Source organism: Triturus cristatus, chromosome 2_2 (assembly GCF_964204655.1).
Source record: "Triturus cristatus chromosome 2_2, aTriCri1.1, whole genome shotgun sequence".
NCBI classification, from domain to species: domain Eukaryota; kingdom Metazoa; phylum Chordata; class Amphibia; order Caudata; family Salamandridae; genus Triturus; species Triturus cristatus.
Window position 1 is genome coordinate 1,228,636,965 of NC_140582.1, and position 24,013 is coordinate 1,228,660,977.

Consider the following 24,013-nt stretch of genomic DNA (forward strand, 5'->3'; position numbering starts at 1 on the left):
GCCCATGCCAGGACACTTGTCCCAAAGTTGCCCGAGGAGGTACGAAGGCATTTCTCAGATGTGTTGTCCGATGCCCAAGCTGGTGCCCGCCAAGTGATTCAATCTGGTCTGGACACATCTGACTTGGTAGCTAGGTTAAACATGATCGTCTGTGGCAACTCGGAGGCCCGCATGGTTGCGTGGTTCGGTATTCTCGCCTGATGTCCAGGCTTCATTGCTATATTTGCGCTTCAATGGATCTCGCCTATTCAAGGCTAAAGCGGATTCGGCGCTGCAGTGCTTTGAGGACAGTAAAGCCACAGTGAGGTCTTTGGGGCTTCAATCTCAACCCAGGAGCTATAGACAGTTCCACAAGTTTCATGGATTTGGAAGAAACTTGTCCTTTTGTGCCAGGCAACAGCCACAGCAGCAGCAGTAGGCCAATTCCTTGTACAGGTTCTACAGGGGAAAGGGCAGAGGTCGTCTGCGGGGTGCTGCACGGCAGCAAATTTCCTCCTCACCCTACTCCTCCCCCTCCACTGCCCCTCCGGCTGGTGTGGCAGGGAAGCAGCTCTAACTCCACCATCCTATAGCATACATGTCCCATAGGAGGATGGCTGTCCCATTTTGTACAGCATTGGAGGTCTGTTACTACAGATCTCTGGGTTTTGAACATCATAGAGAATGGGTATTCCCTACCCTTCCGGGAGTTCCCCCCCTATCCCAGCAGGACGTCCTTTCATTACTGCACAAGGATGCAATTGAGGTGGTTCCGAAGCAGGGAAGGGATCAGGTATGCTGCTCTCAGTACTTCCTGATACCCAAAAAGGGCAGTTGTTTACGGTCGATCCTCGAACTCAGGGTTTTGAATTTTTACCTCAAACAGGAGAAATTCAAAATGTTGACCCTGGCTCAGGTTCTTCTTTCGCTGGAGAAGGAAGACTGGATGGTGTCAATCGATTTACAGGATGCGTATTTTCACATTCCCATCCTGAAGTTGCTTCATAAGCAGGGGCGGCCAGCACAGCTTGCGGGTGGGGATGCGGGGGCAGATGCGGTGGGAGGGGGTGTGTGGGCTGTTTTAAAAAAATTTACAAAAACTTACCTTGCTGCCACCCCTGCCGGGTCCCACGTCTTCTCTCCTGCTCGCCTGTGTCCATCTAAAGGTCGGAACAGGAAGCAGGCAGCCAGGCTCCCATCCCATAGCCAATCACAATTCTGCAATGCAGCATTGTGATTGGTCTAAGCGCCATGACACGGTGCTCAACCGGCGGCGGGAAGGGTTGGCATGTTCTCCATGCAGAATGTAATGCAGCCAGCATGGAGAACAGGAGAGTGCGCATGACTGTTTTGGGCGGCCATTGCGCATAGGAGTGTTCTACCACTTCTCCCCTGCAGCTCAGCCCCATCCGCTCACACACTGCTGCAGCAGGAGGAAAAAGTAAAATGATAATAACATTCTGTTATTATCATTTTATTTTTTATTTTATTTGCTGCTCCTGGCAGTGGCGCGACGCTCCTCCGCCTTAGCGGAGGAGCTGCCACTGATCAGAAGTATCCTGTTTTACGGTGGGGTCTCAACTTTAGCAGTTTGTGGTCCTTCTGTTCGGCCTTACTTCTGTACCTCGAATCTTCACAAAGTGATGGCAGTGGTGGCAGCTCATCTCAGAAGGTTGTGGATTCCTGTTTTTTCCTACCTGTACGACTGGCTGCTCAAAGCAAAGTCGCCAGAGATGGTGCTCCATCATTTGCAGGTTGCAACACAGCTGTTCGAATTGGGATTTTCTATAAGTGTACCCAAATCACACCTGGTGCCCTCTCAGTGCAACCCGTTCATAGGGGCAGTACTGGACACTTCTGTAACTCGTGCCTTCCCGCCTCTACAGAGGATTCAAGACATCCAGGCTATGATTCCACTTTTTCAGAATGGAGCGGTTGTTCCAGTCTTGAAGGTCTTACGCCTGCCTTGTCTGTTCGCTTCCTGCAAACTGTTGGTCAACCATGCCCGCTGGCATATGAGGGCCCTCCAGTGGTGCCCCCGCAGGCAGTGGTTTCAACACAATGGAGATCTCGAAGAGGAGGTAAGAATCTCCAGAGACACTGCAGCGGAGCTGCTGTGATGGAGTGTTCCGGGCAACACTGTCTCAAGGGAGGTTGTTTCAATCTCCTTTGTTGGCCCCAGTGATCACGGATGCCTCCACACTAGGGTGGGGAGCACATCTGGGGGATCTGGAGGACAAGGGTCTTTGGTCTCTAGAGGAAAGATTGGTTCCCATCAATTTTCTGGAAGTGCGGGCGATATGTGTGGCTCTCAAGGCCTTCCTCCCTTCCCTTTGCAGTCAATCAGTACAGGTCCTTATTCACCACACTACCGTGGTGTGGTACATCAACAAACAGGGAGGAGTAGGGTCATATCTTCTCTGCAAAGAGGCTCTGTGACTCTGTCTTGGGGTCTGGACCATCAGATTTGCATAACTGCTTATCATCTGGCTGGAAACTGAATGTGCATGCGGACAGTCTCAGTGGCCATTATTTGGCCGATCACGAGTGATGTCTCCATCAGGAGGTAGTTCTTCACATTTTCAGGGTGTGGGGGCTTCCTCAGTTGGACCTGTTTGCCACTCACGAGAACGCGCACTGCCCAGCATTCTGCAGTCTCCAGGATCCGACGCGGGTAATGGGGGACGCGTTTCAGTTAGATTGGTGCTCACAGCTTCTTTACGCGTTTGCCCCCATACCCTTGGTCCTCGAGTTCTGAGGAAGATTCGCCAAGACTGGGCCCAAGTCATATTGATTGCCCCAGATTGGCCGTGAAGTGTGTGGTACACAGACCTCCTTTACCTCTCAATGCACCCTCCACTCCGTCTCCCTCTCAGGGCAGCCCTCCTCGTACAATCGCTGGGGCAGGTTTTACACCCCCACCTTCAGACCCTGCCCCTTCATGCCTGGAGATTGAACCAGTTCTTTCTCTCTTCCACCAGATGTGTGGACGTCATAGTATCAGCCAGAAGAAACTCCACCAAATCTGTATATTCTGGTAGGTGGGCCAAGTTTGGTAAATGGTGTGGAAAGAGATCGATTGATCCTTTGCAGGCCCATTCATCTGATGTTCTGAGTTTCTCTCTCTCTCTAGAGCAACTGGGTTGTGAAGTAGCTACTGTTAAAGGCTACAGTACCTTGTCGGCTTTTCTCTGTTTACCAGATCAACCCTTGTTGCTTAAATCTTCCATAGGTATGGGATTCATTAAGGGTCTCACTAATTGGTTTCCTCCCAATCCTTTTATCATGCCTCAGTGGGATTTGCATTTGGTTCTTACATTCTTGATGGGTTCACCCTTTGAACCATTGCATAGTTGTCCTTAAGGTTGTAGCATTTAAGACTATATTTTTGGTTGCAATCACCTCCGCGAGGAGGGTTGAGTGAATCGTAGGCTCTTTATTCCAAGCCTCCCTTTACATCATTCCATGCTGATAAGATGGTTCTTAGGACCGGAGCTGCTTTCTTGCCTAAGGTGGTCACTCCGGTCCACTTGGGCGGTCCATCTCCGGAGGAGAGACTTCATCGCCTGGACCCCAAGAGGGCGGTCAGCTTCTATCTGGACAGGACTAAGGGTTTCAGGTTGGACGACCAACTCTTCATTGGTTATGTGGGCCAGATGACCGGCAAGGCCGTCCTAAAGAGAACGCTGTCTGGGTGGATCATCCTGTGCATCAAGATCTGCTACGCCTTGGCCAGGTGGGAGCCTCCTGAAGGTATTTCTGCTCATTCTACCAGAGCTCAGTCTTCTTCTTTAGCTTTAGCTAGAGGTGTCCCAGTGGTAGACAACTACAAGGCGACAACTTAGGCCTCCCTCCACACTTTTGTGAAGCACTATTGCTGGATTCGAAGGTGAGGAGTGACGGTCATTTTGCTTGTTCTGTGCTGCAGGATTTTTTGGTATAAGCAGGCAGGCACCCTCCCCATGGAGCAGGACTGCTCGGGGATTCAATTCATAAGGTGAGGAATCCACAGGCAGATGTATCCATCAGAAGAAGAAGTTACCTACCTTTGGTAACGCTTTTTCCGGTGGATACAGTATCGGCCTGTGGATTTCTCACTGACCCACCCACCTCCCGGTTGCCTGTCTGCTTATACTGAAAAACAATCAATGTATAGGTTGATTGATATACTTTATTCGATAAAAACATTTCCTCATAAAAGTATGCAATTTATACAGTACAAAAAGGATAAAAACAAGAACCCGCCGATCCTTAAATACATACAACATACTACACAAATTCTAATTTAATAAAATATACAATAAAAACGGATACCAGGAACCATGGGAACATCCTACCAGGAAACCCTCTAGCAATTAGGTGGAGTAGGGGAGGGACTTGGCCCTCCTCATGCGTGTCTGCCATGCACTACCCAAGTATTTAGCTACTCCACACACCATAGCAGTAGAGGTCGTGTCGGTGCAAAGAACCCGCAGGGCCATTTTGTGACATCTGAGACCCAGCCCCTTGCATAATGGCTTTAACCATATCTTCCTGGCAACCCTATATGCTGGATGTTGGAAGGCGTTCCCCGGGGAGGCTGCGGAAAGCGTTCCTGACCACCCGGAGGCCCACCTTTCCCAGAGTTAGGCCGAGCAAGAGCGGGGAGGCCCTTCCTGGAAGGGTCTCGTACCTAGGATCGCACACGCTGCGCTTACTCTCTTCGGATAGAGGGACACCACACAGTAATTCTTTGTAAGGCAATAGATTTTATCGTTAGTTGTCAGGGATCTTTATGATCCGGAAGGCAGGTGCAGAATTGGTGCCACAAGCGGCAGCGATCTCGTGATGAGGGGCAAGGGGTAGTGGGACAGTCTTTGAATCAGTGTCTCTGCGGAGTATCCGGCGCACAGCTCTCAATCCTCGAGCTGAGGGGATGTTGCTTCTCTCGGCAATCTCTGCCGATTCTCTTGGAGGAGCGGGCCGCGAGTCACTCAGCAGGCACCGGAGGTTCGTAGTTCGGGGAGCCGCGACGGCGTCAGCCGGGCTCAGATGGTTCAGAGTTCGGGGAGCCGCGACAGCGTCAGCAGGGCTCAGATGGTTCAGAGTTCGGGGAGCCGCGACAGCGTCAGCAGGGCTCAGATGGTTCAGAGTTCGGGGAGCCGCGACAGCGTCAGCAGGGCTCAGATGGTTCAGAGTTCTTCGGTTCGGGGAGCCATCGAGCCGCGACCAGGTCGGCAGGCTCTCATCAGTCCAGGTCTTCTCTGCCTCCCGTCCCTTCCGCACCCCTTGTTATACTTCCCCTCCCCTTTGAAGTCCGGAGTCCTCGCCGAGAGGGGTCTGGGTGCCTGGGGCGGGGTGTCGGGGCTTCCTGTTGCTCGGCCCTTTGATCTGTTCAGGGTGGTCCGGGAGGGACTCCAGCCGCCCAGCAGGCGAGGCGGCCGCTCACCGGGGGCCTGGTGGTCGATCGAAACCTCCCTCGGGGAAGAGGCCAGAGGTGTGACAGGGTCGGCGCCTCTCGGTCTGGTTTGGGGGGTTTCGCTCTCCCTCAGCCGGGCATGCGTGTTGGGGGATCTGTCCGGCCCTCGGGATGTTGGGCCATGGGGGCCGGAAGTCTGTGACATCGAGGATCGGTGCGGTTGCAGGGTAGCTTGCTGGTCGGGAGGGCCCACGCCACGAGGCCGGTCTCACACTGGACAGGCAAAGAGGAAATGTGCCACAGACTCATTAGGGGCTGCACAACCAGGGCAAGCTTTCATTAGACCACCCAAGTTGTTCCACCCGGAAGTGAGGTCGTTCACCGGAAGAGTCCCGAACCTAACTTTAAGGTAGAGTGATCTATCCAGGGGTTTCCCTATGAAGTCAAGGAAAGGTTCAACTTTCCTTGTCCATTTGAACTCCAGGAACGGCTCAGTGAGAGGACCCCCTACACCTCTACATGTGGCCTCCTCCTGGACCCAGTCCCAATACAACTTCTTGATCACTAACTTGGGGGGCGGTGTTTGGCTCGTCCATGATTCACTCAATCCCAATTGCACAACCATCTGCCTCAGATTGCACAACCACTTGATCTTATTACCTGTATTAAGCAGAATAAGTTCATCTAGAGCTGCTGCATAGTTATGAAGCTCCCGCGTCCTTCTCAATCGAACCCAAAAAAGTAGTGGCACTAAGTCTTTAAGGGGGCGCCTACCCAAATCTAATCGTAGTGGGATTAGCGGGGTGGAAACTGGAAGGGCTACCAGATCTCTCATGAACTTGTTTTCAGATGTAACTAACTCTGATGTATTCTCAAACCCCCACAGCTCGGATCCGTATAGGGCGGCCGGTAATACTTGGCCCTCATAGATTGCGAGAGTCGTTGCCACAGGTTTACTCGTCGACTCCCGCTGTTCTCTCAGGACCACCCCTGACACTCTTTTATGGTTTAATAACATTTTGGCCAAGTGATCTTTCCAACTCATCCGGCTATTTACCCTAACACCCAAATAGTCAAAGAAATCTACCAACTCCAGGGGTGCACCATTAAGCGAGAGATTGTTCCTGAATCTCTTGGAGGGTGATAGGGCCATAAGCTTTGTTTTAGAGGTGTTGATGGTAAGACCTCTATCGGTACAAAACGCACTGAAACGGTGCAAGAGCTTTTGGAGGCCTGCGGGGGTTTTAGAGATCAAAATGGTGTCGTCCGCAAAGAGTAGGGTAGGTGTTTTTTCCCTTGCCAGGGATTGCGCGTCTGCCGATTCCTCTCTCAGGTGGTCCACCACTCCATTCACAAAGAGGGAGAACAGGGTCGGCGCCATAACACATCCCTGGTGGACTCCACTCCTCACGGGCACCCTCTCTGTCAGTTGTCCCTGGGTGCCCCATCTAATCCTCGCATAATTCCCCTCGTGGAGCTTCACAATAAAACCCAAAAGTGGCCCTGGGAAGCCCATCTTCTCTAAGATATCCCACAGCCTTGCACGGGGGACCAGGTCGAACGCCGTCTTGAGATCTATGAAAGCCAGGTAGAGGCTACCTTTATTGATGGTCACAGACTTGCAATAGATCGCAAAGAAGCGGAAGACCTGGTCCATCGTGCCCACCTTTTGTCGAAACCCTGCTTGGAAATGAGAAAGGACATGCTCCTCTTCCATCCAGACACCCACCCTCGAGATAATGACCCTGCCAACCACCTTCTGGATCACGTCGATCAGACTGATCGGTCTGTAATTGGCAGGGTCATCTCTGGCACCCTTTTTATACACAGTTACCACCTCTGCTCCCTTCCACGAGTCTGGCACAGGGTGTCCCTTGGAAATCAAATTAATTATTAGGGCAATAAGTTTAGCCCAGGCTACAGGTTCTTCCAAAAGGAGGTCCCCTGGTATCCCATCAGGGCCAGCAGCCTTCCTTGGGGTCAGGTGTCTAATGGCCAGTGCTACCTCAGAGGCCAGAAATGGCTCCTCAAACACCAGTGGAGATAGGGCCCTACTGTCTGGATCAGAAGGAGATGAACGTGTCGCATCTCTCCCGCCGTACAGTGCAGAGAAGTTGGATTACCATTGTTGATTTGTTATGTGGTTAGCTATTGGTGGCATGCTTCGCTGCCTAGCCTTGTTAATCAGTTCCCAGAATAATGTTGCATTCTTCATGTTAGCTGCAGATTTGAGATCCTGCCAGTGTTGTTCCTCCCACTCTCGTTTGGCCAACACCATTACCCTCGCATAATCCTTCCTAGCCACTCTAACTAGTGAGGGATTCTTTTTAAGCAGGGCAACTGTTAGCTCCTTCCTTTTTACCTTACACTGGTCCGAGTACCAAGGGTTACTGGCTATGGGCAGTTCATTATTCACTCTACCACTTTTACCCTGGATTAAAAAGTATTGTCCTACTTCCTCTATTACGTTTTTATAAGCCAAGGCGAAGGACGGTCCCTGGGCACTACCTTTTCCCAATTCAAGATCCGCCAGCTCTACAGTCAGATCTGCTACGTGCACCCTGATCCTCGCAAGATTACCATCCTGGGATTGAACCTTATCCCATTTCAGCCTACGATTACCATTATAAGGGACGACCTCGTTGGTTGACCTCAAAGGGACATTATTCACACATCCTTTTAGTTTACCCCACCTTAGCTTCGTACATAAGGGGTTGTGGTCGCTATCCTGCGAAGGTACCACCTCCATATCTATTAGATCACACCACAATGTGACATCCAATAAGATATAATCAATTCTAGATGGGCCATTAAGCCTATTAAAGGTCATCGCTCCAGCACGGTCAGAGGGTGTCCTGCCATTTAGCGCTCTTAAGTTGAATTCCACGGTAAGGGCATTGATCTGTATTGCCTTTGCTGACCATTTTCTGATTGGGGCTAATGACAGGGCTGGAACGGACCATCTAGAATCCTCCTCCTCTATGCCCAAGGGATCATCCCCACTAAGGGGTTTGAATGTACAGTTAAAGTCCCCTCCCACAATAATTTTAGAGGTTGGGGGGCAGTTGGCTAGTGCCTGTTCTAAGGTCACTAATGTACATGAGGTTGAATCCCCCGGGGTCCCTCTAGAATAGATATTAAATAAATCTATCCTACTGCCCTTGTTTTGCCCTGCGAATGAAAGGTGTTGGATATCCCTACTCGCTGATTCGTGGGTGGTAACATCCCAATTCAGTTAAATTTTTACCCAGACATGTAGGCCTCCTGCTGGTCTGCCCTTCCCACAACTTAGTGCGGGCAAGAAAAAGGTTGCATAACCGGATTTGTGTACTGGGAGCAAACTCCATGTTTCTTGGAACATGCATACATCGAACTTCTCGATAAACGCATTCCATTCTGGAAGAACCATCTTTTTTTGCAACCCAGCCACATTCCAAGATACCAAATGGATAACCTTATAACCTGTGGCGGACAAGTCAGGGATAGCCCCCTTAATCCCACCCTGCACACATGGGATAGGCTTGATGGTAACTTCTAATGGTCCTATTGATTTTGGGGATAAACTACTGTCACCATTGCACCCCAAAGACAATAATTGTGTGGTGGTTGTGATCCCACTATTATCGGAACTATTGGCTGCTATAGGAGCCTCTTTCCCATTATCGGGGCTGATGGCCTCCATAAGAACCTCATAATCACTGCCCACTGGGCTAGCGGCGCATAATCGGCCCCACATGCCCAGCGTAGACTGTAATATTCAGTCGCAATCATCCATACAGGGGAAACCATCAAACCTGTTCACTGTCTCCAGGGGTGTAAAGGGTCTCAAATGATCCATTCTCCTGTTGGTATTTCTGTTAAATCTAGGAGGTACGATGTTCCACCCAAAGGGATCAACAGCGGGTGCTGTGTATTGTCCATGTGCCGGTTGCCCAGTGTTGTATGATATTAAGAGGTTTGTATGAGTGGGAGCCTGTCCGCTTGTGTGGGTTGGGGGGAACACCAGGGATCTAGGATAAAAATATGTCAAGGCACGGGGGATGATGCAGTTGTTACTGTTTCCCGTAGGCCAATTTAGTATATAGTCAACCGTGCGTGGATCTCTGAAATTAACTGCAACTAAGTCTCCCTCGATATCTTTGCATCTGCCACCCAGCCAAGGGAGTCGCCTAACGTGCACTATCTCACCATTGATGTTCTTTATGATTGGTCTGTATGTACTGAGCCAGTGCATGATTTTATTTTTCAACTGGGCGAACCCTTTCCTCTTGTTGTCTGCCAATGTGGGCACCCCCGTCAGAACAACCACAAAGGGCACAGCTTCTGGGGGTAGTTCTACTTGTGGCCCTTTATTCGCTAAAGCCCTGGTGTATCTATTGCTTCCCCACTCTTCCCACGTGTTCCCTGTGGGTGCCTTTGCCCTTCCCCTCGAGACTTCACTAGCAGGATTACCAGCCGGTTTATTTACATGCTTATGGGGCAGTAACCTTTGTTGGTTAGAATCTGCCTGACTAGAAGGCTGTAATGTAGCTTTGGTAGATTGGGATGTGACTTTGGGGGCATTATTGATAGGTAGTGTGGCCATGGGAGTGAGTGGCACAGCCACACTCACCTGAGCCTTGACCGAATCAACCTTGCTGCTTATAACGGACTCTATGTCCGCAAGTCTTTTCTCCACCCTCTTCAAACTCTCGATAATGGGCAAGATGAAAGACCTAATTAGATGTCCCATATTATCTTGTGAAGCAGTAGAGGGTGCTGCCTTCAGCAGCGATTCAACAAGGATAGGGGATAACTCAGTGATGTTAGCGTCTGTTTCAAGGTGTGCAGATGATGGGGGGAGTGCCAAATTTGGCAAAATTGCTGGTACGGCCGCTGTCGCCGAAACAGTTCTAGCAACAGGCTTTGTGTGCTTACCAAAGTCGAAATGACTGATCTTGGGTTTAACCAGACCCCCCCCCCCCTCCTTTCGTCTTCATTTACTTGGTGGTGGACCATGAATCTTAACCGTCACTGATTTCTTCGGCTTCTTCCTAGCCGGTTTGCCACGGATAGGGGTCTGGGTGGTCAGGTCGACAGCTGTACTGATAGAACTGGGAAGAGGAGTGTCACTTATGTCCTGGTCAATGGGAACACAATGTATGGGAGTACGATCTCGCAGCAAAAGTGGAACACTCTCCTGAGAAAGAAAGTCTTCTTTACCACTAGGGCTACCTCCATCATGGGAAAGGGCGTGGAGCGTGAGATCTATGGGAGCCCTGTGATTCAAACTTTCAACTGAGCGTCGACGCTCTGCCCTGCGCTCTGCCAGTATGTTTTCCCTGTCTTCGTCCGGGAATCAGTGTATATCTTACGGGATTTATTGTTGGAATCATGTGATACTTGGCACTTGGAAATATCTATGATAAAGAATTTCTAAGTTTGGTTGTGTTTGTATACACTCTGCATACTTGTAAAAATATTGTCAGTTCACCCGTTCACTTCGAAGGTACGGAAAAAAGCACTCTGATGTGGTCTTTTTATGGCTCCGATGACGTCACGCAGAGTTGCGTGCGGAGCCATTCCATTGTGACTTCCTCGTCGACGTGGGAAAGCTGAGGAGAAAAGTTTCCGTGGAATGCTGTGCATTGAGGTAATTGAAAAGGTGAGGAATCCACAGGCAGATACTGTATCAACCTAAAAAAGTGTTACCAAAGGTAAGTAACTTATTCTTCAAAACTACATTGTCATCAAAATGAATTCAAACAAATAGTTTCCCAAACTGATAGCGGGGGTCTATTACGTTTATTGAAATATATCCTGAATCAAAACAACTTTCCAAATGAAACTATAATGCGACTGCTGATAATAAACATCGCTGGTTGAACGGTCTAACTAGGGTTAGGGTACTGAGGGCTGTCACGCTACCCAGATGAAAGGCGAGGTCCAGTGGGCTTCATGCTCGGGCGCATCATCCAAAGCACCTCTCATCAATTCTCCAAAGTCCGCTCTACATCCCAGCGCTCCACAGAGCATCTGCGGTAATCAACACGGGTCCCAAAGCAAGAACAGATCAGCGCGTTGTTCCAGTCGTTACTGTACAGCTTGGGATTAAGAAGCTTGTTATTTGTTGCACTCGGTGCAGAGGGCTCCTCAAGGTGAACTATTCTTCCGGGGGATGATGGGGGCATGCAGCATGGCAAGAGTGCCATGGACCCTACTGCAAGCAAGGAAAATGCCCCCCGCCTGCTAACTATGTAGTTAAATCGCATCTTATTCAGGATTCATTGAAACCCTGTTTGCCTCAGTGCAGCTGCACCTGCTTCACCTTTGATAGCTCCGCCCCTGCGGGCGGCTGGTACATTACAATGAATGTCTCTGTTGAGGGTTGTATTGGTTTTGTTAAAAGACTGCCAGCCAGTTCAGCTCTGCACCCTGAGCCATGAATCACAAGTTAAATTGTTGTCCAGGGCTGGACACAGATTGTAAGAGGCACAATGTCCTTCTGGGTGTTTACTGTGCCCTTACTGAACAGTTGTCATGTTGTGTGTAATGTTAGAGTTCAGCAAAGAATGTGAGCTGTGTACCTGGGCAGGTATTTCGCAGACTCTAGGCAGGGGTGGAGCTATCAATAGTGTAGCATGTACAGTGGCACCAGGGCCCATGAGTCTGATGGGCCCAAAACACCTCAAATTAGGAGTGGCCCGTGCAGGTAAGAGCGGCGAGACGGGAGGACTCAACAAATGTGGATGAGGGAAAATTAAATAAATAATTAATCTTCCCTCGTCATCGTCTGTCGAGTCCCCCCCACCCTGCCCCTCTTAACTGCACGGGCCACTCCTTCCCCAAATGACTCAGTTTTAGAACCAAAACTAAACTGGGGGTACGAACCTGTTCTTCTTGCTAGCGCATAACTATGCTCGGGAACATAGAACATCAGCGTGTAGAGACTGAATCACCAAACCACCTCAGTATCTATGAGTCTTAGTCCGACTAACTATAGTGCGTCACCTCCTCTCCTAACCTTCCCGGAGAAACAAGTGAGTGGCCCCCCAGAACACAACACTCTCGACCCTCTCAGGGATTGCGGTAACATGGCACTCACTCTCGCTCTCTCACTCATACTCGTTCACTATAAAATAAACATGAGATACTAAGGAAGTTTAGAATAGTTATTCAAACTATGGTGTCTTAAAATGCAGTATTCGTACCAAAATTAGAAAACATATGCATACGAAAAACACTGTTAGCCTGGTCAATAAAGCAAATGTCATAAAAAGCCGTGTCATGTTGTAAAACGGAATATCCTAACCCCACCCCCACCTTCTACTGAAGCTTAATGATTACATATGAAAGATCTCTGGGATGACAGGCCGACCCCGTAGCTTGGCATGCACAGATGGATGTTGTACATCTCAGCAGCAGTAGCAATCTTGTCTCTGATCCCTCGCTCCGTCTTTTCTTAAACACGTGTGCTCATTTAAATGACAAGACGCAGGCGCGCAATGCCCATTGGGCTCAACGGGCTTCAGCCCCCCCGTCGTGTGTGTGCCCGGGCTGAGACAGCTTCCCGGGCACACACACAGACAGTTTTGGAGCTGCCAGCCGCACCCGAGTACTTCACAGGTCTTTAAAAGACCATTCACTTGCTAACGAGGCTTTGTTGTTTTTTCACCCCTTCATAGAGCCCCTGCGTCTCCACTCTGCCTATGGCTGGAAGAATTAACTCCTCCCCCCGCCCCAACATTTTTATCAACCCCCCCGAAATTTGGCTCTAGTTGCGCCTCAGACAAGATGTGTGCTCATAAACATCAGCTGCGTTCTTGTGTTGTATCTAGGTGCTGGTGCCTGACCAGAGAGAACAACAGAGGGCATTGTTGCTTGACCTTGTGTGCAGTGTTCAGACTAAATCCAAGGAAAAGAACAGAACACGAAAGATATGCAGGTTTTCAGTGAACGTAGAACGTGGCATAAAGCAAGCATGTCTATATAGTAAAGTACGCAAACGAAAATGCGGCCAACAACGTGCACAATTAGGCTAACATAGGGAAAACTGCAATGGGCCATGCAGGAAACACATGGCAGCATCTGAGAGGAAGAGATGTCTGCCCTTGCGGACAGCAGTATCCGTGTCCTCTGTGGTAAGTGTAACGCCAAACTCCAGCACCGGTTGTACCAGTCCCTCCTTGCTGTCCTGCCAGCCTGTGCTCTAGACCTGAGGTGCAGCCTAGTTTCAATGCGAGTCTGGAAGAGGACGCCATCTTGTGGCGTCTGAGCCTCTGAATGGATACGATGTCTGACGATGTATGTCCTCTGTGGTGAGTCTAACGCTAGTCTCCGAGGGGCAGATTTATGAGCCCCTTGCGCCTCATTTACGCTGCCGTTGCGTCACTTATGTGACGCAGCGGCGGCACAAATCCTGCGCCATGCTGCAGGGTATTTACAATGTGACGCATCTGTGAGATGCGTCATGTTGTAAAGCCCTGCGCCTGAAGTAGGCGTACCTGTGCAGGGGGGGGAGTTCCGTCGCAGGAACGCCTCCTAAAAGTGGCTGAGTGAAATCTACAAGATTTCACTCAGTCACTTTTGAACCAATGCTGCGTCAAAACCCTGCGCCTGCTTGAAGCAGGCGTAAGGATTGACGCAGCATTGTTCAGTATCATTACAGCATTGTAATGATAGGGCACCCCCGAGCCTTGCTGGAGCTGCGTCGCGCTTGCGACGCAACTCCAGCAATGCGCCGCCCTTCCGCCATCAGATGCGTCACGCATCTGTTTATCCTTGCGCCACGATGTGCTGCATTGTAAATGCGGCGCATCTATTGTGGCGCAAGGGTAAACTTTCGTGACGCATCTTTCCTGGCGCATCCCTGCTGATTTGCAGGGATGCGCCAGGGAACATTAATCTGACCCCAAGTATGGTGGCTTCAGTCCCTCGATGCTCGTGTGTTTCTCTGTCCCTCACTGCTGTGTCCTTGACGCCTCACCTCAGACATCCAGTGCTTCACGGTGCAGCCCGTCCTGGAGGAGAAAGAGCGCTTTAGGAACAAGATAGTGCCGGAGCAGATTGCAAAGTAAGTCATTCTGATCTTTTTCTGATAAACAGTGCAACGAGTGTCTCCTTTAAGTTCAACAAGTGTCTCCTTTGAGTCAAAGATTGTGAAATGAGGCGGTTGATGAAGGAAATGCCCATTTCACATATTGCACGCGCTCTTATTGGTTGATTTAGCGTACGCACCCTTGTCCTATATATTAATGAATCCTTACTCATATCTTTCCGAGTTTCTCTCCACCATATACTTTTAAAAGATGTCTCTATTATTATTTTTTTGTTTAAATACTTTGTGAAGTCCAGAAAGACTGCAAGGATTAAAAAACCAGAGTTGAGGATTGAACCCGTGTGTGACTCCCTGCGCTGTCAGTGGTCTGCGCTCCCTGCAGAGGTCACCTCTTGAGCGAGATATGAGCAAACAGGAGAGAGAACTAATGTCCTGGGGAATGACACTCACCCGTGTAATAAACACCTTCCCTTCAGATCTCTCCTTGTGAAAATGATGATTTCTTGGTGAATGTGATGCCATCTGCGCCAAATTTTACCTGAATCAGAATTCGCTGCGTTTTTTTCCCTGATAAACTTCAGTGTCTTTGACCTGTCAAAACCCATCAGAAGAACATGATGGACCGCGGGCATCACATCTCGGAACTCCACTCCGTGTATAAACAGGGCTTTGCACAAGCATTGCACTGTCATGGTTCACTTCCGGTCCGCGCTCCAGAATCCTGAGATGTACATTTGTTGTGGGGGTATCCTGAAATGAAGCCTGGACCAAGCTCCGAGGACCCCTGGCGGACACCTCTGTTCTGGATCTGGCCCACGCTTCCACACATCTGACCTTTGCCCAAGTCTTTTGTGATCCTTTATTCGAGTTGGTTACACACGTCATCCATCTTCATAACACTGAATTGTCTTTTTTGTCACTTTCCACCTTGTTCTTCGTGAGCTGCCTTCACCTGCCCGGGGCCATTGACTCACCCACGCCGCTGACGTAAGGTGCGTTTGTTGATTCTGTGCTGTAGAAACTGAAGAAAGCCTCACAACAATCACACACACAATGTCTCACTGAGTGACCACACTTTCTGTGTGGTGTTGCAAAATAATGCACTCCGTCCGCTTCTACAGCACTGTCCATGTGGGAAGTGTACATTCTTTCCCACGGCACTTCTCTGGTAAGAACATCTGTAATTGGAACCATTTTCAACAGCTATTGCAAAACAAGATTTAAAATATTTGAATGTAGGGGTCCTCTAACTCCACTCTGGCTTAATATTTCAAACACCGAACTCGAGCAAGGGTCCATGCATGATCCTCTCAAGACAGGCCATGGATGAACACCACTCGAGGAAGGTGCCACATACGCTCGGCTTAAGGAAGGTGCCACATACGACCACTGTTCAAGAAAAGTGCCACATACGACCACTACTGGAGGAAGGAATGTGCCACATACGACCACTGCTCAAGGAAGTTGCCACATACGCTCGGCTTCAGGAAGGTGCCACGTACGACCACTACTGAAGGAAGGCACCACGTGTGACCTCTGCTCAAGGAAGGCACCACGTGTGACCTCTGCTCAAGGAAGGTGCAATGTACAACCTCTGCTCAAGGAAGGCACCACGTGTGACCTTTGCTCAAGGAAGGTGCCATGTACGACCTCTGCTCAGGAAGGCACCACGTGTGAGCTCGGCTCAAGGAAGGTGACACGTATGACCGCTACTCAAGGAAGGTACCACGTACGACCACTACTGGAGGAAGGCACCTCGTGTGACCTCTGCTCAAGGAAGGCACAACGTGTGACCTCTGCACAAGGAACGTGCCATGTACGACCTCTGCTCAAGGAAGGCACCACGTGTAACCTCTGCTCAAGGAAGGTGCAATCTACGATCTCTGCTCAGGAAGGCACCACCTGTGACCTCTGCTCAAGGAAGGCACCACCTGTGACCTCTGCTCAAGGAACGTGCCATGTACGACCTCTGCTCAAGGAAGGCACCACGTGTGACCTCTGCTCAAGGAACGTGCCATATACGACCTCTGCTCAAGGAAGGCACCACGTGTGACCTCGGCTCAAGGAAGGTGCAATGTACGACCTCTGGTCAAGGAAGGCAGCACGTGTGATCTTTGCTCAAGGAAGGTGCCATGTATGACCTCTGCTCAAGGAAGGCACCACGTGTGACCTTTGCTCAAGGAAGGTGCCATGTACGACCTCTGGTCAAGGAAGGCAGCACGTGTGATCTTTGCTCAAGGAAGGTGCCATGTATGACCTCTGCTCAAGGAAGGCACCACGTGTGACCTTTGCTCAAGGAAGGTGCCATGTACGACCTCTGCTCAGGAAGGCACCACGTGTGACCTCTGCTCAAGGAAGGTGACATGTATGACCACTACTCAAGGATGGTGACACATGTATCCTATGTTCAAGGAAGGTGCCACGTACGTTCACTGCTCAAGGAAGGTGCCGCGTATGACCCCTTCTCAAGGAATGTGCCACGTACGACCACTATTCAAGCAAGGTGACACGTATGACCTCTGTTCAAGGAAGGTGCCACGTACGACCACTGCTCAAGGACAGTGCCACATAAGACCACTGCTCAAGGAAGGTGCCTTTTATGACCACTGCACAAGGAAGGTGCTACGTATGTCCTTTGCTGAAGGTAGGTGCCACATATGACCTCTGCTCAAGGAAGGTGCCACGTACAACCACTTCTCAAGAAAGATGCCACGTAAGACCACTGCTAAATTAAGCTGATGAAGACCATGAACTAATTAAACATTTCAGTCCCGGTACAGGGCTCCTGTATCTGACAGAACTACTTGTTGAATATGTCCCTTGTCGACACGATCATCACATAGCCAAACATGATCTTCCATGTCGAGTTGTCGATCCTATCAAAGAGCCTATTCGTGTCATTCGATCTGTCTTCAGCGCTTATTACGATTGAGCTGGGAAGTCTCCTCACACTCTACATGAGGGAAGAGTCATGGGTAACACAGTCCTTAACTGGTTGAGATATTGCCGTACAAATAAATCTGTATGTGTCAAGATTGATAACTCAGTCTGCAGACTCAGAGCTTCAGCTTTCGGTGTGCCACAAGGTCGATCATGACCCCTATTCTCCGCAATGTATACCTTGAACTACCTGGTGGACCTCTACACGAGCAGAGAGTCTCATTCAATCAACAATCGAATGACTTGCGGTATATCGGACAATGGGTTGCACATACGCCACACAATGACCTTACGCATCTCTGAAGCACAGGCATGTAGGGCAAAGGTCTCTCTCCCAAAAAAATCTCCTCTGCAAAAGACAAACATGACTACAGGCAGAGCCTACTTACGCAAGGTCTCGCGCGACGTCCGGCAGGTCCTCCAAAGAGCATATCTGAAGTACGTTGAGTAAGTCTTGGTCATCCCATCCATAGGATATGGAAGTCCTGTATTGAAAGGCCCATCCATTACCTCACGCCCTGAAGAAGTCCTACCATCTGCTGCCTGGCTCATGTCTGAAACTAGGGAACGTGGCCACATTACACCTGTTTTGCCTGCAGAGAATTGTCAATCTCTTGAGAAGTGTCACTCTGAAGTGACCCTTCTCAGGTAATCCCACTAGGGATTTCCCTCAGCCCCTACTCATCTCAGTGCCTTCCAGAAGGACTCAAAGAGGAGTGCAAAGTCCTACCTATTGAATATCACTGAAAACATAAACATGAACATCCAGCATAAATGATGTGCATAAATATGCAATTATTGTAAACACACAGCCCTGATGACTGTGATGTATCACCTTTGTAATATCCAGTGACAGGCATCGAACCTGCTGTTGTCTCCTGTTTGTAGTGCCTAGAAGACCTGCTTCCCAACCTCTTGCTCTTTTCTAAGTGTACATCACGTGAAGCGCCGCATCACTCGAGATGATGGTCCAGTATGTGCGCCCCAAAAAGAAATGAATAAACAGTGACCCTATTGCTGAATGTATGGATGATGAAACCTGCTAAATATTCTTCCACGTCTGTGCCTCCTGCCAGAGACACCCCTGGAACATTTCTAGCATTAAAAGTGTAACATATATTCTATCCTGTAACCCATCAGGTCCATGTCAGTACTTGCTATGGTATAACCCTCATATTTCTTACAACAAAAATGGGCCGTGTCCTTCTGTTCGTCCCTGAATCGTTTTCGAGTACACTTCTCCAACTCTGTGGAATCCCTTTTGAAACAAAAATGCGATGACCAGCAACAGGCCGGGCACGTGTCTACATCCCTTAGTGAATCTGAGCTCAGGTACAGGCCTGGCACTCTTTCTGTCACCAAGGAACACATGCTCCCTTCCTGGTAGAGCGCATTGTTTCCTGCACTCTACTAGGTGGTGGCTTGTAAGGGGGGTAAGGGTGGGGGGGCACTGTGGCGTGTTCAATACCCTTATCATTTCATGTGAGGTCCAACCACAGCATCGTCTGCTTCCTCCACGGGCAGGGCACTGCTCGAGGCGTGCAGTCTCAGCTCATGGGTTCTTCCAGGCAGTGAAAGCTTGGCACAGTGTCCACCCTGTTGCACTTTACAGTTTGTAGTTGTGGCTTCCAAGGTGGACGTTGCGGCTGCAAAGGTCCGAGTGTAGCTCTGGAGAGTGTGTGACCGCGCCTCAAGGAACACGACTATCATGCGCGTGCCTGAATCAACTGGTTAATAGCTCAAGGTCACTCCTCGTTGGCACAGGAAGTGGACATCATCTGCAAAGTATAGCAACGTCCCTCACATAATCCACAGGAGGCGCAGGGAGGGCGCCTCCTCTGAGGCAGAGGAGCGTCGCCCCGCTCCTCTAGGAACAGGAAACAATAACATGATAATGACCTCGTTATTATCATTGTACTTTGCTATGGGGCTGGGTTAGGGCGGGCGGGACGAGTGCCGGAGCCTGGGAGGAGTGGCTATGCGCACTCTAAGTGCGTGTGATGCTTTGGCCCACAGTCTTGGCCCAGCCAAACAGTCATGCGCACTTTGCATGTTCCCCACAAATCTGTTATCCACAGGCTGGTGGGGAACATTCACAGGCTCCCTGTCCCCATCTGAGCACCGAACCAGGGCACTCAGTCCAATCATTGGCTTAGGGGAGCCTGTGTACTTCTGGGACCTGTCAGCAATGACAGAGGAGAGACGGAGGTTGCCGTGAGGAGGCAAGTGCTTTTTAAAAATGTTTTGTTCCCCTCTCGCCCCCCGCCCGCCACCCCCGTTCCCTGCCACCACCACTGCAGGAGAGGCCTCTCTCACCCCAAGCCAGGCCTGGCCCCTCACAACCCCTTCAGGAGGCCGGCCTTCCTGTTATGTGTCAGTGTACAATCTCTTATCATAATTAAATGATCATTAATTATGCGGCCCTCTCCCAAGAGCTACGGGACCTATGCTGCCTCGGCAAACCTGGAAGACTGTGTCTGCGGGGGAGGGGTGAATTCAGGACCTGAAGGGCTCTCCAACCTTGCCCCTTCCACACTTCTAGCAATGGGGCTAATTTATGAGATTTGTCCCCCAGTCGCCCTGCTGTGCTGCATGACAGGAAAGGACAGGAATACAGCGCATTCCAGTCTTCTCCCCTGCGCTCGTGCAGGCACCCTTGCACCATGGTGCAGGGGGCCTGCGCTACAAAAACAATCCAGAGAGGCATAGTCCTCTTTCTATGTGTGCTGCAGAATGCATAGAACGAGGAAGTAACAAACAGATATAAAGATGTTTCCCCTCATTACGCTTCTCCTGGGAAGGCATATCTTTTTGGTGCATCCCCGGGTTCGCCAGCTTTGATAAATCTGGGAATGCGTCAAGTCCATGGGTGCTGCCTGAGAACACCCACACAACGCCCTTGAAACGCCTCCCAGCACAAAGTAAGACACCACTGTAACTTAGGCCGCGTTGCTTTACTCGAGAATCATGAAGCCACTCAGGGCCGCGCAAGGCGGTCTTGCGCGGCTTCATAAATCTAATTTTGAGTTGCGTCGCTCTTGCACCACGCTTCATGGCGCAAGAGCGACGCAACTGCAGTGCTTACTTGGTAAAAAATGAAGTGCCGGGGCCCTTCTCGGAACGCCACTGCAGCCTGCACTACCCATACCCTGCCAGCACTGCCAATGGCAGTACCCACACAACTCCTCACCATCGCACGCCTACAAGTGTGACAATTCAGAGTATTTCAGGCCACACACAGCTAGAATAATGGCATGAGAGGCTGGTAATATTCATTTTCAATGTATAGTGACTTAATAAACATTGTTGTTGTGCTCATGTCGAAATTAAAAAAGACAGCGCCCCCATGAGGTGGATAGAGGCGGTGCTGACAATTAAGTCCCCGTGCCGAGCCCTGGAAACCACCGGCACAAAATAAGCACTGCGCAATTGAGGTCACAAATATGGTCCAATGTGTTTACCACTCCTGCTACCCCTCCCTCCTTCATCTTCCATCCCTGTGTCTTCCTCTCAACCATTAGCATCGTTGTCGGAAGTGGGGTTGGCAGGTGGATGGGTGGTTTAGCTGTCAATCAATCAATCAATCAAAGGCATTTATAAAGCGCACTACTCACCCGGAGGGTCTCAAGGCGCTGGGGGGGGTCCGCTACTGCTCGAACAGCCAGGTCTTGAGCTTCTTCCTGAAGGAGAGGTGGTCTTGGGTCAGGCGTAGTTCGGTGGGGAGGGCGTTCCAAGTCTTGGCGGCCAGGTGGGAGAAGGATCTACCTCCTGTAGTCGCTCTGTGGATGCGGGGGACGGCTGCGAGGGCGAGACTGGTCGAGCGGAGGTGGCGTTTGGGAGCGTAGAAGTTGAGGCGGCTGTTGAGGTAGGTCGGGCCTTGGTTGTGTAGGGCTTTGTGTGCGTGGGTGAGGAGCCGGAAGGTGATTCTTTTGTTGATCGGGAGCCAGTGCAGGTCTCTCAGGTGTCTGGAGATGTGAGTTCGTCTGGGGACGTCGAGGATGAGTCTCGCCGAGGCGTTCTGGATCCGCTGGAGTCTCTTCTGGAGCTTGGCGGTGGTACCGGCGTAGAGGGCGTTGCCGTAGTCCAGTCGACTGGTGACGAGGGCCTGGGTGACTGTTTTCCTGGTCTCGGTGGGGATCCACCGGAAGATCTTACGTAGCATGCGCAGGATGTTGAAACAGGACGAGGAGACGGCGTTGACTTGTCTGGTCATGGAGAGGGAGGAGTCCAGGATGAAGCCCAGGTTGCGTGCGTGGTCTGTCGGTTTGGGTGCGTTGCCCAGGGCAGGGGGCCACCAGGAGTCGTCCCAGGCGGAGGGTGAGGAGCCCAGGATGAGGACTTCCGTCTTGTCTGTGTTCAGTTTCAGGCGGCTGGTCGTCATCCACTCGGCCACGTTTTTCATCCCTTCGTGTAGGTTGGCTCTGGCGGTGGCGGGGTCGTTGGTCAGGGAGAGGATCAGCTGGGTGTCATCGGCGTAGGAGATGATGTTCAGGTTGTGTTGGCGTGCGATGGCCGCAAGGGGGCTCATGTAGACATTGAAGAGGGTGGGGCTGAGCGAGGAGCCCTGAGGGACGCCGCAGGTGACTTCCGTGGCTTCTGATCTGAACGGGGGCAGGCGGACTCTCTGTGTCCTTCCGGTGAGGAAGGAGATGATCCATTCCAGTGCCTTCTCCTTGATCCCGACGTTGCTGAGGCGCTGCACTAGGGTGCGGTGGCAGACAGTGTCGAATGCCGCGGAGAGGTCCAGGAGGATGAGGGCCGCTGTTTCTCCGTTGTCCAACAGGGTTCGGATGTCGTCTGTGGCAGCGATGAGGGCGGTCTCGGTGCTGTGGTTGGCCCGGAAGCCTGACTGGGAAGGGTCGAGGGAACCAGTCGTCTCGAGGAAGGCTGCCAGTTGCTTGTTGATGGTCTTCTCGACGACTTTGGCTGGAAACGGGAGGAGCGAGATGGGGCGGTAGTTCTTGAGTTCGGTGGGGTCCGCCGTTGGTTTCTTTAGTAGAGCGCTGAGTTCGGCGTGCTTCCAGCTCTCAGGGAAGGTGGCGGTGTTGAGGGAGGTGTTGATGATGTCCCGCAGGTGGGGTGCGATGACAGCGTCGGCCTTGTTGAAGATGTGGTGAGGGCAGGGGTCGGTTGGGGAACCGGAGTGGATGGAGTTCATCGTGCTGATGGTGTCTTCGAGGTTGATCGGTGTCCAGGCGTTGAGGGTGGTGGTGGGGGGCGTTGGTTTGGTCGTGGGGAGCGTTGGTTGTGTTCTGAAGCTGTTGTGTATGTCAGCGATCTTGTTGTGGAAGTAGGAGGCGAGGGAGTTGCAGAGGTCTTGCGATGGGGTGATGTCGTTGGTTCCGGCGTTGGGGTTGGAGAGCTCTCTGACGATGTTGAAGAGTTCCTTGCTGTTGTGTGCGTTGTTGTCCAACCGGTCCTTGAATGCTGTTTTCTTGGTGGCGTGGATCAGTTGATGGTGCCTTCGGGTGGCGAGCTTGAGGGTAGTCATGTTGTCCGGCGTTGGGTCTCTTCTCCATGCTTTCTCGAGGGCTCGGCAGTTCTTCTTGGAGCTCTTGAGTTCGTCGGTGAACCAAGGGGCCTTCTTGCTTCCGGGTCTGCTGGGTGGGGTCCTCAGAGGGGCGAGCTCGTCCGCGCAGGTGGAGATCCATTTCGTGAGGTTGTCGGCGGCTTGGCTGGGGTTCGGTGAGCTGGCGGGAGGGTGCTGGCTCAGGGATGTGGTGAGTTGTTCGGCTGTGATCTTGTTCCAGCTTCTTCGTGCGGCCTGTTGCTGGTGGTGGTGGACCGTGGTTCTTTTGAAGGTGAAGTGGATGCAGCTGTGGTCCGTCCAGTGGAGTCCAGTGGCGTGGCTGAAGGAGATGTCTTTGCTGGACGAGAAGATGGCGTCGAGTGTGTGTCCGGCGAGGTGGGTGGGGGTGGTCACCAGCTGCTTGAGTCCGAGGGTGGCGAGGTTGTCAAGCAGGGTGGTGGTGTTGCGGTCGTTGTTGTTCTCCAGGTGGAAGTTGATGTCCCCGAGGAGGATGTAGTCGGCCGAGGGGAGGGCGTGCGGGCTGATGAAGTCGGCGATGTCTTCGCTGAATTGAGTGCGTGGTCCCGGAGGTCGGTAGATCAGGGTGCCTCTGAGGGTGGTCTTGGGGTCGGTGTGGATCTGGAAGTGCAGGTGTTCGGTGGATGTCAGGGTGTTGTCGGCGTTGGTCGAGATACGGATGGTGTCTCTGTGGATGATGGCGATGCCTCCTCCAGTCTGGTTGTCGCGGTCTCTCCGGATGATCTTGTAGCCCTCTGGGACGGCGATGGCGATGTCGGGCGCTGAGGAGTCGTTCATCCAGGTTTCCGTGAGGAAGGCAACGTCAGGAGCTGTGGTGTCGAGGAGGTTCCAGAGTTGAACGGCGTGTCTGTGGACGGAGCGGGTGTTGAGCAGGATGCACTTGAGGTGGTTGCTGCTGGTGTTCGGCTTGGCGGGTGCTGGTGCGGGGCAGGTCCGGATGCAGGTGAACTTGCAGGTGAGGCAGCTGAAGGGTCCGTGGGTGCGTCTCGGAGTGGCTCGGTAGCACCCGGGGGTTCGGCCGGTGTTGAGTGCGTTGAGGGTGGCGGCATCGTAGGTCCTGCGGGGGGGCTGGCAGGCGCGGGGGCCAGGGGGTCTGGCGCTGGGCGCGGTC

The 24,013-nt window shown here is 51.4% G+C and overlaps 1 protein-coding gene across 1 annotated transcript in view; it reads left to right on the forward strand.

Annotated features, from left to right (window-relative positions):
* LOC146863455 (dedicator of cytokinesis protein 2-like) overlaps positions 1-24,013 on the forward strand; it is a 2,657,619-nt gene that overhangs the window by 2,530,844 nt on the left and 102,762 nt on the right. Inside the window, exon 43 of the mRNA XM_085642885.1 lies at positions 14,348-14,429. Coding sequence (XP_085499011.1) covers positions 14,348-14,429 — 82 coding nt within the window. The remainder of the gene's footprint in view (positions 1-14,347; positions 14,430-24,013) is intronic.